The sequence below is a fragment of the Trifolium pratense genome, linkage group LG6 (genome assembly GCF_020283565.1).
Source record: "Trifolium pratense cultivar HEN17-A07 linkage group LG6, ARS_RC_1.1, whole genome shotgun sequence".
In the NCBI taxonomy this organism is placed as follows: domain Eukaryota; kingdom Viridiplantae; phylum Streptophyta; class Magnoliopsida; order Fabales; family Fabaceae; genus Trifolium; species Trifolium pratense.
Window position 1 is genome coordinate 5,340,647 of NC_060064.1, and position 16,548 is coordinate 5,357,194.

The 16,548-nt window shown below is 31.7% G+C and overlaps 1 protein-coding gene and 2 long non-coding RNA genes across 8 annotated transcripts; 1 reads left to right on the forward strand and 2 right to left on the reverse strand.

Annotated features, from left to right (window-relative positions):
- Positions 1-1,403: 1,403 nt before the first annotated feature.
- LOC123890306 lies at positions 1,404-4,499 on the forward strand. 6 transcript variants are annotated; one of them, XR_006802810.1, is made up of 6 exons: positions 1,404-1,722; positions 1,819-1,993; positions 2,553-2,658; positions 3,392-3,463; positions 3,589-3,780; positions 4,194-4,499. It is a non-coding gene; the product is annotated as an uncharacterized LOC123890306 (long non-coding RNA). The 6 variants fall into 6 exon arrangements; XR_006802811.1 differs by having other exon boundaries at positions 3,605-3,780; XR_006802812.1 differs by having other exon boundaries at positions 2,553-3,509.
- A 6,120-nt stretch (positions 4,500-10,619) lies between these two features.
- On the reverse strand, positions 10,620-12,242 carry LOC123890307 (uncharacterized protein At3g28850-like). Its single transcript, XM_045939885.1, has one exon. It carries the CDS (start codon positions 12,070-12,072, stop codon positions 11,236-11,238), a length of 837 nt encoding a protein of 278 aa, XP_045795841.1. The 5' UTR covers positions 12,073-12,242; the 3' UTR covers positions 10,620-11,235.
- Positions 12,243-14,725: 2,483 nt separating this feature from the next.
- Positions 14,726-15,953, reverse strand: LOC123890308. The gene is made up of 3 exons (XR_006802814.1): positions 15,705-15,953; positions 15,059-15,411; positions 14,726-14,958 (listed from the first exon to the last, which is right to left on the reverse strand). It is a non-coding gene; the product is annotated as an uncharacterized LOC123890308 (long non-coding RNA).
- Between the last annotated feature and the right edge of the window lie 595 nt (positions 15,954-16,548).

Below are 16,548 nucleotides of genomic sequence, written 5' to 3' on the forward strand. Positions count from 1 at the left end.
CTATAATCATAGTCTTGGGAAGGGTATATCATGTAATGATGTAATTGATTCTGTAATTTCCTTTTCAAGTTAGTGCAAATTACTGCAAACTTTTGGCATAAAGATTCTACTAGTGAACTAGTGCATGCTGTATATAACTTTATTCAGACTTTTTATGCATGTTTACATTACAACTATGTTTATTTTCTATGGTTCATAAAGTCACTGGAATATTCTAGCTAGATGATAGATTAGGCTTTCTTTTGCATGCTTATTATTTACCTCAGATTCTTGTGTAGCTCAATTGAGATAAATCTATATCCTTCATACTTATTCTATATTGAATTTCATCAGCTTTAAAGAGATTCCATCTTTTAAATTTTTTCATTCCAACATCCATTAGATTTCCTTTTTTTGTTTTGTTTCAAAGAGTCTAGTGGCAAAACTCAAGCATACAAGTGGCTAGGGTAGGCTAGTAGTGATGCTAAACACCCTCAAGGTTGGACAATACCAATCAACCATTCGTTATTAATGAATAAAAAATTCAAATGGCACTAAGATGTATTATATGAAGACAACAATGGAGGGAGAGCTAAATAAGATAACTTTCTTGTTTTTTGTTTGTCATTGTGTATCGCATGATTCAACGCGTAATAAAGGTGCTATAGTAAATCCAAAAATGTAAGGATCGAAAATTACACATTGGTTCGTATTTTATATGAAACTCCACATTGGTTGAGAGTGCCAAATTTTAGTCATTAGTTCAGAGTTATGATGGCCGCAATTAACTTTATGCCAATCAATGGATCTAAATCTAGTTTTACGTCATTGGTGATGATGAGATCGATACAATAACAACCAAGCTATGGTTTTGCATGACGTAGCCAACATTGTTGTAGATTAAGACACTACTGACCAATAACTATGTCGGGAAAGGTGACACGAGATACTCAATTTCTGAAGGTTTTCAAATGAGATTGCGGCTACCAATGTTCACCCAAATTCAACTTTTCGCAGCTAACACTACTACAAAAACACAATTTAGTGACGGAAATTTTGTGAGGGAAACATATCCCTCTCTATTTGTGACGGAAATAGTGACGGAATCTTATATTTTTTAATAAATTCAACTAGTTAAAGTTTAGCGACGATATTTGTGATGGAATAAATCTGTCGCTAAAAATCCATCATAAATTCCCTAACTAAACCTAACAAATAATTGTTAGTGAGGAATTTGGATATGGAACAAATCCCTCGCTATTAATCCGTCGTAAATTCCCTCACAAAACCAAACAAATAATCGTTAGTGAGGGATTTGGATAGGGAAAAAATCCCTCTTTAAATTCCATCACAAATTCCATCACAAATCCCTCTATTAATTTTCAAATATTTTAAAGGTGTTTTCTTAATATAAATGACAAGAAGAAAATGCCAAATCTAATTTTCCTTCTCCCAATTTCACTCTTCCTCTAAATCCCTAGTTTCAACCTCACACGATTTTTTTGCTTTCGCTCTCCAAATTCGCTTTCCAAATTCTCATTCTCTCGCCGCCATTTCGTCTTGTCTTCTCTCTCGCATCTCAACTTCGCCAGTTACATTTGGATTGGATTGGATTGGATTGCAATTTCCTGTTACGCTCGCTCGTGTTCTACTTGCGGTGTTAAATTCACACCTGAAAATGTAGAAGACGAGAAATCACATGCGCAATTTCACAAAAGTTTCAAACAAGGAATCCAATTCAGAGTAATCAATTAACTTCCCCTTTTTTAATCTCTACTATTTGATTCCTATGTCAATTTCTTCTTTATTCATGCTATTGATTTGATTCTGTTTTTTTAGGGTTTGACTAATGAAAGGATTATTTCTTCTCATAAGAGTGGTGGAATTATTTTGGTGTCTAATACTGAGCAATCTTCTCATAGAAACCATCAGCATTGGTAGCTTGAAGAAGTTGTGAAGATGATGGAAATTGAGTCAGGAAGGGATAGCTCATCAGCACTGTAAGGACAGTAAGGTGGATAATTTTCTAGCTCTTTCTCAAAAAACTTACATGGAATTTAGATTTTGATTGTGGTGTTGTTTAGATTAGCTTTTAAGTTATAAAAGTGTATGTTTGGTTTCACTTTTGGATGAGTTAAAATTGATTCTATATAAGTGTTGAATTGATTTTAGTGCAATAAAAGTGTATGTTTGGATTAGCTTTTAAGTTATATAAGTGTATGTTTGGTTTCACTTTTCGATGAGGTGAAATTGATTTAGAGGTGGAGAAAACAAGTTCGGAAATCGTAGGATATGAATTGGTTGTTTTAATCATATAAGGTTCGGTTCGGATCATATTCAATGCAGCCTGTGAGCATTAATAAAGTGGATTAGAATTAAAAATCTCTGAAGTCGGTTGAAATATATATCAAGGCTACTTACTCGGTTGAAACTTTTATTTATTTTCTTATGATCTTCGTTGATTTTGTCATGTGAATCTGTTCTTACATTGCATGGGAGTTTCGTTTTCAAATTTGGTTCTCCAATTTTTTGATTTGTGCAGTTACTTATGTGATTCTAATTTTTTATTGCAGTTGATAGCTTTAACTTACCAGACATGCCGACTATCGGAGCAGATTTGCTGAGAGTTTTTGGTCTCCCTCGCCTTTTGTCTTCAGATCCTGCCTTTTCGAATTTCTAGTAATCCTCACTTGCTAATTAATTTCATTTTTGTGTTCAATTTCTTAATCAGATGAATTCTGTAAAACTATCCTAGAATTATAATATAGTATTGAGACTAATATAACTGAATGTAAATCTTGTTGTTTGGTAATTTTATTTTTCAAAACCCTTTATGGTTAGAAGCAGCTTGGAAACTACCCTTCAAAAGTCATGTAAGCTTTTGGTCAAAAAATAAGTCAGATAAGCTTCAATTCTTTAATTAAAATCTTTTTCAGTTTCATATACTTAAAATGAGCTAAAATTCATATAGCCACAATAGTAAGAGATCAGAACAGAACTTCATATACACTATATTATAAAGACGTGTTAATCTCTAACTATAAAGAAACGACTAATCAATTCTCACTTTGTCCATCTTATATTATATGGTAAGACATAAGGTACCCTAAATATGATAACTTTGGCCCAATAGTCCTTTATGTGAAAATTTGTGTCATGTCCTGTGTTTGTGATTGATTCATGTAAAGTGAGATACTAGTAGGAAACAATTGTATTTTGAGTGAACTATATGTACAAAGCAAAATAAGTTACCTTTGACCAAATGAATTCTTTATACAGTTTTCTTGACCTCGTATCACTTGTTAAAGCTATCCAATTTTCTTCACACTCTGCACTGTACTTATTATGTGGATGTGTCTGAATCAGACCCAGATTTTGACGTGTTTGTTTCTTTGTTTGTTCACTTGTGTAGGATTTGATTGTAGAAGTTTACAGTAGAAGTTTATTGCAGTGTGTGCAAGCATTCATGGCCACTCACTTATCGGTAAAGACAATGCCACACACCTATTACAAATATCTTATTGTGTTATGTATGTATTGTGATGTTCTTTCTAATTTTGTATCTACATTTTTACATTTTTGTGTAACTGATCTTGGTACTCTCTAAAGTTGAGCTTTGATGTAGTAAAAATAGAAGCTGCCAGTATCATGGAAATGAAGACTTACAATACAGAAGTTGTTTTCCTAAAATATTGATGCACCCAAACAATTTACAATGGTTGCATTAGTTTGATGATGGAAACTCACCAATGAAGATTGTTGTTTGTGCCCCATATATCAGGGAAACACCATAGAGCTGAAGTAAGTTTACCTATTCAGTCCTAACTAATGTGTTGATTTGTTATGTTGCATTGAAAAATTCAATTAGTCAACATTGGCTCTGTCTATTCTGGATTTTATCCATTTTGTTGTAGTGTGGGCTGAATGGTAAGGTCGTGGTAGTTTTCTTAGTATTGTTGCTGTCAGTGTTCAATTTTTATTATCATTCAACTATAGTATGTTCACTATTTAGGTTTGTGAGTTTTATTTTACAATCTGGTGATGGTAGGTTCATTTAAATTTCATCAATTGCATTTTTCCTTTGTTTTTACCCTTTTAGAATTAACATGTGATCTATAGTCATAGTCATGTGTGCAAATTAAGAATTGAATAACTATTTTGAATTAACATGTGACCAATAGTCATAGTCATGTGTTATTCTTACATTTATATAGATGGTAGACAATTGAAGACTATGAGAAGTTAATTTGTGCATCAAATGGAGAGTCACTTTTTGTCATGGAGGAACCACGTTCGGCTCGAGAGAAGAACCACGTTTATTTAGGAAGCAATTAATGTGTGATTGCTTGATATGAGAGTCACTTGATGTATATATATAGCCGTTATAATTATATTGAAAATTTGATTGTAAACTTTAGTTTCAAGAACAATGGTAACACCGGTGAAGATTTCTTTGTATTTTGGTGAAATATGTGATCCCCATGGATTGAATTAAAAAATGTTTCCATATTAATTTTTTATTCAATGTATTTTTAATTTATTTAATTTGTTTTATAACGTCATAAATTAGTGAGGGAATTTGAAAAATGTCATAAATTAGTGAGGGAATTGAGATATGTCACTAATTAGTGAGGGAATTTGAAAATCCGTCACTAATTAGTGGCGGAATTTTGAAGACAAATGGGTCCTTAAGGTTATTCGTTAGTGACGGATATTATAATTTACGACGATATAAATCCGTCGCAATTTATGACGGAATACAAATTTTCTCACTAATGGTTTGCGACGTTGAAATTGTTTATGGATTTTGAGTCGTCGCTAAATCCGTCACTAAAATGGTTTGTGACGGAATTCAAGTTATTAGTGACGGATTTCTTCCCTCTCTAAATTTAATTTTTCTAGTAGTGTAATAACTCATTTTATGTGATGTTTTTAGGCCTTTGATACTTGAATTATTACTTGCCAATATGATGATCATTTCATTTTTGAGTTAGTTTGAAGTATTTTGAGTCAAACAAACTTAGTGCCATTTGGATTTCACGTTATTTTAATGTATATAATTTAACTTAGGTAAAGTGTCAAGAGAGACCACAAGAGCCCAAAAGAGGTTTCAGTACTTAAATATTATGGAGATTGAGAGAATACTTGGTGAATGAACTATGTTGATGGTGAGGTTCACAAAAAATGCATTTCAATCTTTGCATGATGTTATATGCTTTATACATCATTGGTGGTTAATGTAATTCTAGTACTAACATTATAGTTTATCCAAAACATTGGGCTGAATCGAATGTAAACTGGGTTTTGAGTTTGGACCTATATGTAAAGCTAAGGTGTATACAAAACAATTGGTTTGTGCAATTTTCAATTTATTTGAAATGCTTTTTCTTATTGATTTTTGGATTTTCTATGAATTTGATTAAATAATGAATACCATTAATCAGAGCCTTCAAAGAAAAGAAAATTGGAGGGGGTGACTTTGGAATGGGAGGAAGGGAAAGAAGGACAAGGGAATCTTTCATTTGTTTTTGAGAGATTTTTTTTCCTTTCAAATAATCTAATCACTAAAAGTTTCACCGACGTAAACAAAAAAAAAAAAAGTTTCACCGACAAATAAGAGGAGAATATTTTTTTTCTATAGAGTATTATAAAAAGAAGTAATAAATTTTAATCAAAATCCCTTCTTCTAATGTTGTTTTTGAGTTTTTCATATTAGATGAGTCTACTATCCATTCTTCAACTTTCTTTCATGCTCTCAAGGTGTCCCTGAGATATTTTTGAATGGTTACGTGACAAAAAAATTATATTTTGGTCACTGTCACAAGAAGATAAAATAAGCATTTGAAAAAAATAATTAAATAATTTTACTTTTCAAATTATTAAATGATGTAATATTTGTTGTGAGAGTGACCAAAATGTAATTTCTTAGTCATGTGACCATCAAAAAATATCTCCTATTTCACTTCAAATATCTCCTTATGTTGGTCTTTTGGGGTCCGATCATTAATTTTGGGTGTAATGAGGTAATAAACTGTTTTTATTTGTTGAACTAGTTTTTGAAGTCTTTATTTGTTGAACTAGTTTTTAAAGTCAAGAAGGAAAAGAAAAAAAACCAATTAAGAAAACTTAAAAACCAATATAAGCAAGAGATTGCGTTTTCAAAGTCAAGAACTTATGCGTCAAAAAAGAAGTCAGGAACTTAAAAAAACCAACTAAAGAAAACTGTTTTTATTTGTTGAACTAGTTTTTAAAGTCAAGAACTGTTTTTATTTTGGTGTTACTTTCTTTTGATTGCAGGATTGGGTTTTCAACAACATTAGGCGGACTATTTTCATAACGGCCTGTTGGTATTTATGAACTTGGAGGAACAAATTTATTTTTCAAGAAGGTTTTAGTAGATTGCGCTTGCGGTTTTGGCGACTTCCATCGTGATTATAATGGGAGATGGATCAAAGGGTATACAAAGAAGATTGGAGCTTGTGATGCTCTTCATGCAAAAATGTGATTCTAAGATTCTCGAGGACATGGTTACCAGTAACTGCTAGTTTAGCAGGAAATATCCGACACTAGTGCGGCTCATTCAAAGGATTGTCATGTAAAAATCAGCCACACATAGCAGGAGGGTAATAGGAGTCTGAATTTTCATGTTATGGAGAACACCCCCAGTGATTGTTGGAGATTTTCCAAAATATATTTGAAAGGTTGCAATGGTTAATTTGAAATTAAGATTTACATTTTGAAAGTCTTTCAAAGATTGTGTTCCTTCATCATTTGACATAAGTTTTTCTATAAATAGAGACACTTAGGAGGTAAAAAACACACAACATATATCATGTTTCCATGAGTTAGAATTCTGCCAAAAATATTCCTAAATCATTTCTTCATTTCTCTAGTGCACGAGAGTATTTGAGGGAACTTTATTCTGTAAAATATCATTGATCGATACGTTTGATATATATGTGTGCAAGTGCAATCCATGTCAAGGTTTCCAAAGTATCCCGAAGGGGATTCGTCGGTGAACCCATTTGCATCCGGTTTACATAAACTGATAGGAGCGAATCGAACCTAAAGCTTAGTGTATCCACACACACACTTTGAAATTTATGTGCACCATCATCATGTCTGTCTTCATCATCTTCTTGTTCGAATATTTGCAGCAGTCCCCCAACACAAAATGTTCTAACAGTAATATATTCATTTGATGATATCTCTAAGACTACCCCTAGTGTAGTTTTTTTATTTTATTTTTGGCTTTTTACTCTCTTTTATACCAAAAAAAACCAACATAAGCACAAGGGCTGTCTCCGAGACCTTCTCTGCAGTTTTGGAGAACTTACAAACTTGGATTATGTTCGAACCCTAATTGAAATAGGCGACACTTGGTGTCCGAAGTCTAACATGAGACTTTTGTAATGGAGAGAAATTTATGAAAAAAAATAAAAAAAAAGTTTTTTATTGAGGTATATTTAAAGAAAAAAAAATGCAGTGACAGTGTCAAATAATTTTACATTGTCAATCAATACCAACAATGTTTTCCGCCACATCACCCCCACTAAACTCCACTTTCTTAATATGATGTGAAAGAATATTTCATTCTTATTGGTTGTCAGTGTAAAATTAATTTACATTGACGGTGCGTAGTCTTTAAACTCATATTTAAAAAAATAAAACAAGAAAAAAAAACTTTTATATTTTATTTTTATAAGCAAAAGATTTGTACGGGATAGTGTTAATGTGTTATTAACCAAAAAAAAAAAATCCTCTAGTTTAATCCGGTTCGGAGATTAGTTATGCCATCAAGTAATTTCAGCACTCTCCTGATCGTAGTTGCGGAAGATCGAATCATAATTTATTCTACTAAATTCAACGTCAATTACCAAGCAACTATGAATTGGTAAAAAAAAAAACCATTATATTTTAACATGTATTGTTTTGACATAATTAATTTTGTAGCAATTACGCATTAAGTTTGTTTTTTACCCCGACTGGACAATTACTAGCATTTATGGTTAGTTATACCGTATTTGCAATATTTGAAATATTGGATTTGATTCAATTTTAAAACCAAATTGATCGGAAGATAAAAAATAACAAAATCTAAGAGTTGCTTTATTATCCTTAAATAAAAAGTTTCTATATTAAAAAAATAAAAAACCTAAGAGATGAATTCAGAATTGCTTAATTTTCTATAAACAATGTACAAGAAATAAAAGCGGTAATGGAAAAGCTGAAAGAATCACTTATGTTACGTTTTGCAGAATTGAACTCTCCCTCTACCATCAATTCTCCACATGTCTCCTCTGTCATTCACAATCATCTTAAACATGTTTTCAAATCCTTCCATACCCCTACTCATCCTCCTTATCACTTGGTAACTTTTTCTATATATTTCTTGATTTATTTTATTCACAAGTTTTTTTTTTTATTTAATTTTTTTGGTGCGCGTATGTAGATGATAAATAGAGCGATGAAGGAGTTGAATGATAAAAGTGGTTTGACCGAGGAAGCAATCTCGGAGTTCATTAGAAAGGAATATGATGGAGATTTACCGTTTGCACATGAGACTATTTTTCGTATTCATCTAAAGAAGCTTTGCATGAGTGGAGAACTTGTGTGTATTGACGATGAAAAATATATGCTTGTTTCCGAAAGTGAAGTGGTTGGAGCGACGTTTGAAAGTGAAGAAAAAGACGAAGAGAAAGAAGATGAGAATGATGAGAGGAGGAAGAAAACGAGGAGATCAATAATTTAAAGGGTAAGACTCTAGATTGAAAACTCAATAGAAATTACTTTTTTTTTGTGTTACATACTTTGTTTTTTGTTTTTGGGGGAATGATTTTTATTTAGGGAAATGCTAGATGTTACGAAACTAAATTAGAAGAAATACAAAAATTATACTATTATCGAGTTGTTATTACTTTTTTAGCCATCATTTATCTTCTTTATTATCACTATTACCCTTGTATGGTTATGATTCTCCTACTGTCGTCCAATCTCATCTATGACCACTTCGTACTACATAGCATCACTGTTTTATTTAACCGTTTTATAGTAGTACAATATTTTCAAAATTTTAAGTGAATGTAAGTTACTTGGTTAATTGGTTAATTACCAGGTGAATGTTATGAAACTACTAAAACGGTTTTATATAATTGAGAACAACAATGCTATTTCTTGCCAGGACTTTTGATCATGAATACCTCACAAATTATAGTGTATCAATAAAATCTCATTCTATTCGGAAAATATGAGAGTTATGAATATAATTTTGGTCAAACTTTTAACTATGTAGTGCAATTTAACTTGCTTCGTGATGTTGTTGTGATTTGTTTTGCAGCTATATTTAGGGAAGGCAAAAATATCCCTACCCGCAGATATCTGCGGATAAAATCTGTCACGGGCACGGAGCGGATAATTTAATGGATATCCGGATAAAATAAATGGATATTTTAAATTATCCGTATTTAATGGATACGGATGCGGGTTTGATACTACCAGTGCCCGCAGATATCCATACCCGCTAATAAATTAGTAAAATTACTTAAATATCCCTACTTAAATATAAACTCTAGTATTTTTATCTTATTAAAAAAAAAAATTCTTCTCATGTTTTCTCATATTCAACAGAGAAAACTTTTCAGATTATTTTTTCATTTTTTGAAGTAAAAAATTTCATCATCTTCTTACAACTTTTCATTTACGATAAAAAAAAAATCCTAATTTACCATTTCATGCATGAATATCTGTAAATATCCACGGATATCTCAAAATCTGTGGATTACCCGCTTGGCGGAAACCCGCACGGATATGGAGCGGACACAGATATCATATTTATCCAACGGAGTGAAAACGAATATCGTACTATCCACCTCCGTGAATATCCATTTACATCCCTAGCTATATTAAGTATTTTCTATTTGAAAATATTAAAGTATATAAAAATAAGAAATAATTTCAAAGTATATGAACTATACTAGTATATTAAAATTTATTTCATAGTCTTTGGTATTTTGTCAATATATATAACACTAAAGACTAACATGATAATATTTAAATATTTATTTTTCAAAAAAAAATGATAATATTTAATAATAAAAAAAGAGATATTTTTATATACTTTAACAATTAATTACTTGGTCGATAGTTTTTTTATTTAACAGGGTCATATTTTATGTCCTCTAATCTTATATCTGTTTTCTAATCTATTTAGGATGTCGTAGTCTCGTAGATCCATCCTATTTTATTTTTTAAAAAATAATAATAGAGAAAAAATTTGTTAGAAAAACTTTGTATGCCGATGAATGTTAGAGTAGTTTTGTTCTTTTGGTGTTTTACCTTCTTTTTGTTCACAAAAAATAAATAAAATAAATTAAAAGCTTACTTTTCCATGAAAAATTTAAAAGTTTTTTATTTTTATTTTTATACATAGACGAAATGACAAAATTATTATTGTATTATATACACTTACACACACAAGTGAAGAAAACGGGTATCGAACCAAAAAGTTTTTATTTTTTTTTATTTTTTTTTTATAGAATCGAACCAAAAAGTTTATTCTACAAGATGTTTTGATGCAATGTTTTCCATTCAATGAATGCAAAACTATCGACCAAAAGAGAGTTGCTTTGCAGAACCAATAATAACCAAGTAATTTTTTAATTAATTAGTCCCTACAAACACAACATCATCATGTACTAGCTTTTATATCTTAAAACGGGTTTCATACAATGTCCAAATCAGGACAATATCAGATAGATAAGGCACTCTATGATGTTACATACGAACCATGTCCAAGGAATATTAAATATATGTTACAAAAGATATAAAAACCAGGTTGACATGTTTTAATTTTTAGTTGACACACTTGAATTAATAATTATAAAAACATCTCTTTATTTACATTTTTACTTTCTCTTTTCATAAAACTTACAAAGGAATTGATGAATCCAACAATTTTTTATTTTATTTTCACCATATACCCTTTGTAAATTTCTTGAAAACAAGATATAAAAATGAAAATCTGGTGATATTTTTACAATAATTAATTAAAATATATCAACTAAAAAAACAAAACATACCCTATATTAGTACGACCGAACTTTATCCACCCTACCATTTCTAAAAATTAAAATTCAAAAGTATACTTACATACGAAAAAAATCTCTTGATTTTTTTTTGTCTGAAAGTATACTTCTAAACAGCATAAAAACGATATCAGATGAAAAAAAGTCGGAACCTTTTTATTAAGATCAAATTCTAGCAGCAGCAAATGGGACATTTGACAAGACCATTCTCATTGCAGTCATGACATCTAAGGAAACATTCATTATTGTTGTTGTCACCATTGTTGATGAAGACTTTGCAACTTCCACAACAAGTTGAACAAATAGTAAATCCCATGTTACCACAACCAATGCAAAGACAATGACTAGAAACAGTTGGTGTTCCTTCTAAAATCTTCCCAAGCCAACCCATTTCATGCAATCCAATCACTTCATCAGCTCCTCCAATGTATCTTCCTTTGATAAAAAGCTTTGGAGGAATCACTTTCTCTCCCAATATGTTCCACATCTCCTCTCTATATTTCAAATGTAGAGACACATCTCTTTCATGGTACATTATTCTAAAACTTCTCAACAAGAAATGGATTGTGTTGCAATCTTGAAATGTTTTCCTTATTCCTCTCAAACTCGTAGTGTAAAGAATTATTGAATTGCTTCCTCCCGGTGGACATTTTTCTTCAAAATCGTTAAGAGACGGATAATCTTTGATGCATGTCACTTGTTTTGTTGTAGCTAATTTGAAATTGAATTCTTGTTCTTCAAAATGATCGTTTTCATCATCATCATCGTTCTCACTTCGATCAAGGCTTTTAAATTCTAGTTGATCAGAAAGGTTGATTCCTGTTCCAGACTGGACCGAGGTCAATCTCAGATCATTTCCTTTGTTGTCATCTAAGAACGGAGATGTTGGACATTTTTGGATGCAAAACATATCTTGGTTGTTGAGTTGAATAACAAGGCCTTGTTTTGAGTTGGTTTTGGTTGGGATGATTTTCATTTTTCTAAGAAAATTTCTTCTCATTCCTTTCATGATATATCTTCAAAAAAAACTTGATGGTTGATACACTACATGCTATGTTCCACTTAAAGAGTGAACAAAAGAAAGAGGGTGAGATTTTGAGAATGACTTGTATGGAGCATTGTGAGTGGAAGGATTAAGAGAATTGGGTTGGAGATAAGTTCTCTCTTATTTTCTAGTATGACTATATAAAGTAGAAAATGAAAGGCTTTTGTTATGTTTAGTTGCTTTATCAAAAGTCTTTTTGAATGATCACTGCATGATGTGGGGGCAAGGGTATACCCACTATGACTATCCATCTTCTTTTATCATACTAGAGGACTGACACTTTACCTACCATTTGGTGGTGCCTCAATCATCATGCTAAAGTGTAGTCTAGCTGAAGTACTATATGATTGATAAATGTAACAGTGTAAATTAACGGATAGTGTATTTTGGTATGAAGTGAGCAACATGTCCATGATTTACCAATTTGATGGGGGAACTAAACTAATTAACTATGCCATATTCTTATAATTAATCTCAATTAATTGGCACATGACTTTGATAGTTGATTCTGATATAATTAAGTGGGGTGTCCTTGATGATTAGGCAAATGTCTCGTCCTCATTGGTCAAATGTCATCACTTTGGGATAAATGTGGAACATGCTATGCCTTTTGTTGCCAACACAAGAATACCAACACACTTGTATACTTCATGATTCCAAAACCCTTTCTCTTGATTTCTCATCCCATTCAAACAAATTAAAGTTACCTTTTAATCCTTCTATCCGCAATCAAATGCAGTTGTCACGCACATAAAGTGTAAAAGATAAAAAAAATTGTTGTAACTAGCACTAAAGATTGCAACCAATAATTGTATTATGTTATATGCCCATTCCCAAAAAGTGCATCATTTGGCCACCAAACATATTGTTGAAAGTTGAAAACACATTTGTGTCTAAGCACATGCTATACCCTCTTTACATTCATGTATGTATGATCTTCACTCTTCAGAAATAGGTAGTTATTAAATTCTGAATGCAAATGAACCAACACTTGAATGCTACTCTCATATTGATACTCATATTAGACCACATATTTGTGTTAATCATTACAGCAGAGCATGCTACAAGTGCTTGCCAACTTTTCCATGCTTCCTGCTTCAAAGTCTTAGTCTAGTCCTCGTGTCTCGTTTATTATATGCAACAATACATCATGATAGGTGGGGAGTACCCTGGAAGTGTCGGAAACAACAATGAGCTAATCCTCCAGGATCACTAATGTAGTTTATGTGAGACTACTCACTAACACTTGAACCAACAATAACATACACATTTCTTCGAGAGATTAATAACTATACACCGTTTATATGTATTAAAAAAAAATTATACTCATCCAATGTGAATGTGGATCTAGAATGACGTCCAAAGTGTTAAAAGTGCGATAGAGCTTAGTGGCGGAGCTCTTCAGCGGAGAATAATGTAGCTGCAAACACTCATACGCTGAAGATAGTTATGACTTATGATTTAAGTTAGCGAGAGATAGGAGAATGACATGTATCTTTCCCCTAAGTGCTTAGGTCCTTATATAGTGGACCCTTTCTTGGATGGAAACCGTTGAGAGATTTTCGACGTGTGATCTTCATTGTGTGGTGATTGCCTTAGGTGGTGTGATGTGAACGTGTCATAAATTTGAACACACTATATGTATTTGAACAAGGAAAAAAAGAGAGATAAAATCAAGCATTACTTTCCAAGTTGTCATAAATTGAGGATGTATAACAATATTTTGCATTTAAGTTCCAATTATTATATAGAAGAAACCAACAATTAGATTAGAAAGATTTTTGAATCAGCTGCAGAATCAATTGAAGAAATGAATACGATAATTTAATGACTTACAGGTGGAATGAATCCAGGCAAAACCTTAGTAATTTTACTACATTAGAAGTATCAAACCCAACTTTCATATTAGGCAAACTCATAAAGAATCTAAAAGTCTAGCAATAAAAGGACTAGTTTATTTTTCATATCTGCAAAGGCATGAAAGGACCGATTCTAGTAATGGAAAATCAACAATGATCTCATTAATACAAAGATTTTATGAGCAAGATTCACCTCACATTACACTTGATGGAAAAGAAATCCAAAGTCTACAAGTGTAATGGCAAGACAACAGATAGGTTTTAAGGCTTGGAACCTGCAACAGAATTTCAGCCGTGGTTGTTTTATTTTTGTACAGGGTTCCCTTTATGATATTTCTATCCTTATATGAGAATATGGAAGTGGTTCACAGTTACCAGTGGAGGATACTAAAATAGCATGAACATGAAATGACTGGAGATTTGTATTGTAGGACTTTTATTTAAGTTCAAACTATGCGGTTAATCGCATATACACATGATGGAATGCATTTTAGACCCAGTTTTACCTTTTCGTGTTTTTCAATCACATCGTAACAAATAGCAATGCTCTTTTTTTTTTTTTTTCTTTTTTTTTTTAAGTAGGATTATATATACACAATCGTGTTATATATACGCGATGAAATTTTTGCAATTCAATTGAAAACATGTTATCAAAATCTTCAAAGGTTTCTTTCTTGACCTCCAAAACTTTCTTGAGGGAGTAACATATCAACACCACCACCAATAGAATTTGCATGTGGCGGTATCTACATGTTGGATCGTCATTTCTGAGACGTGATATCGTATTAACTGCCCAAATACCATAAGTGAAGTCTCGTTTATGAGCTCTACTATGAAAACCCTGAATCTTCCTCCAAGGAGCATGCCTTGAGATATTCTTTGTGCCAAAGTTTGAACAAATAGAAGAAGTATCAAGTTTACATTGATTTGAGGAGTATGTTTTGTGATATTCCAGGTTCCAATGTTCGAAAACTTCAAAGAAGTTTAACACCTTGAAACAAAAATGAAAGACACGTTTCAATGTTATGATGTATAAGTAAATGATTGCATATAAAACAAAATGCAAGAGCAATATGGTATGTAAAACTTACCACATTGGACGCCTCCATCATCTTGAAAGAAATTGGATTTGTTTGATCATCGTCTCTGGAAAATGTTGATTCTGAAAGCGGATGGTCAGGAAAATATTCATTGCCAGGATTATTCGTTGTAGTTTCATCGGACGACAAGCCAGGTTGTTGATTATAGTAGTATATGTTAAGAGTCTCACATCGATTGAGAGATAGTTTGACTAAGTGTTTATATACTAGAGGCAATCCTCACTTTACAAGCTGGTTTTGTAAGGATGAGTTAGACCCAATACTCATTTCTAAGAGTATAAGTATACTTTACCATAATTCTTGCTCCAAAGTTTGAACAACCGAAACAATTCCGCATCAGAGTCCTTGAAAATAAGTTCAAAATTGAGATATAAATAAACAAATGATTACGTGTAAGACAATTGCAAAGCAACATATATGGAATTATTAATTGTAAGCAATTGATTCCAAACTATTAATTGTAAGCAAGAAGACAATTTGGGAAATGGTCACTTATGTTTTTAAAGATTTCAAGTTGGTCTTTATGCTTTAAAGGTTTTTTTAGACATGGCAATAAAACCCAAACTTGTGACTCTAAACCCAAACTTGTTTTTTAGACTCTAACCTTAAAATAAAAGTAAGGTTAAGTAAAACTTACCCATGGTTCCTTGATCACAAAAGAATGTGGATTTGTTTCATGATTGTCTCTTACAATAGTAATGTTGACAGGGAATGGAAGTGAGAACGATCATTGGTGAGATCATCGGCACTATGTGAATCGAGAAAACACATCAATCTTTTGTCGGGGTCCTCCTTATTAAAGTGTACTACATACCTTTCACCACATTTCAGAGCACATTGCATAAACAATTTGTACCTATGGAGTGTATCTTTCTCTGAGGAGTAAGTTTTGCCATATTTCTTGCTCCAAAATCGGAACAAATAGTACCATTTCAAAGCATAGTCCTTGAAAAATAAGTACAAAAGTTAAGGGAAAAAACTTGAAACCTTTGAATCAAACATTAAAATAAATGTAAGGTTAAGTAAAACTTCACCAAATAAATTTCTGGACAACAAAGACGCGTCTTGTTTTTTTGGGGTTGGCTTATATATATACTACAATACAGTCCACGCAAAACGCTAGGTTATTATGGTAGTTTATAAGTTTGTTTTATAAAATTAAATGTGTTTGGTGACAATTTTTTTTACTAGTTTATAGCTTTTTTTCAGATGTTATTTCAAGTAGCGTTTGAGTTTATAGCTTTTTACCTTTTATTCAAATTTTAACCTTATTATTTTTATTTTTTAATAAAAAAATTACTCACAAAAATAATTACCACTCACGTAAAATAACCATGTACTTTTATATCATTTTATAATTACAAAAGTTAAATTTACTAAACACTTTAATTTCATTCTTTTAGCTTTTCAGTTATCAACTAAAAACTAGCTTATGAGCTACTTTATAGCTTAATTTTACCAAATAGAGAATTATTTACGCA

Coding starts and splice junctions, on each gene's coding strand:
- LOC123890307 (XM_045939885.1), bottom strand. CDS start 12,072: ATGAAAGGAATGAGAAGAAATTTTCTTAGAAAAATGAAAATCATCCCA.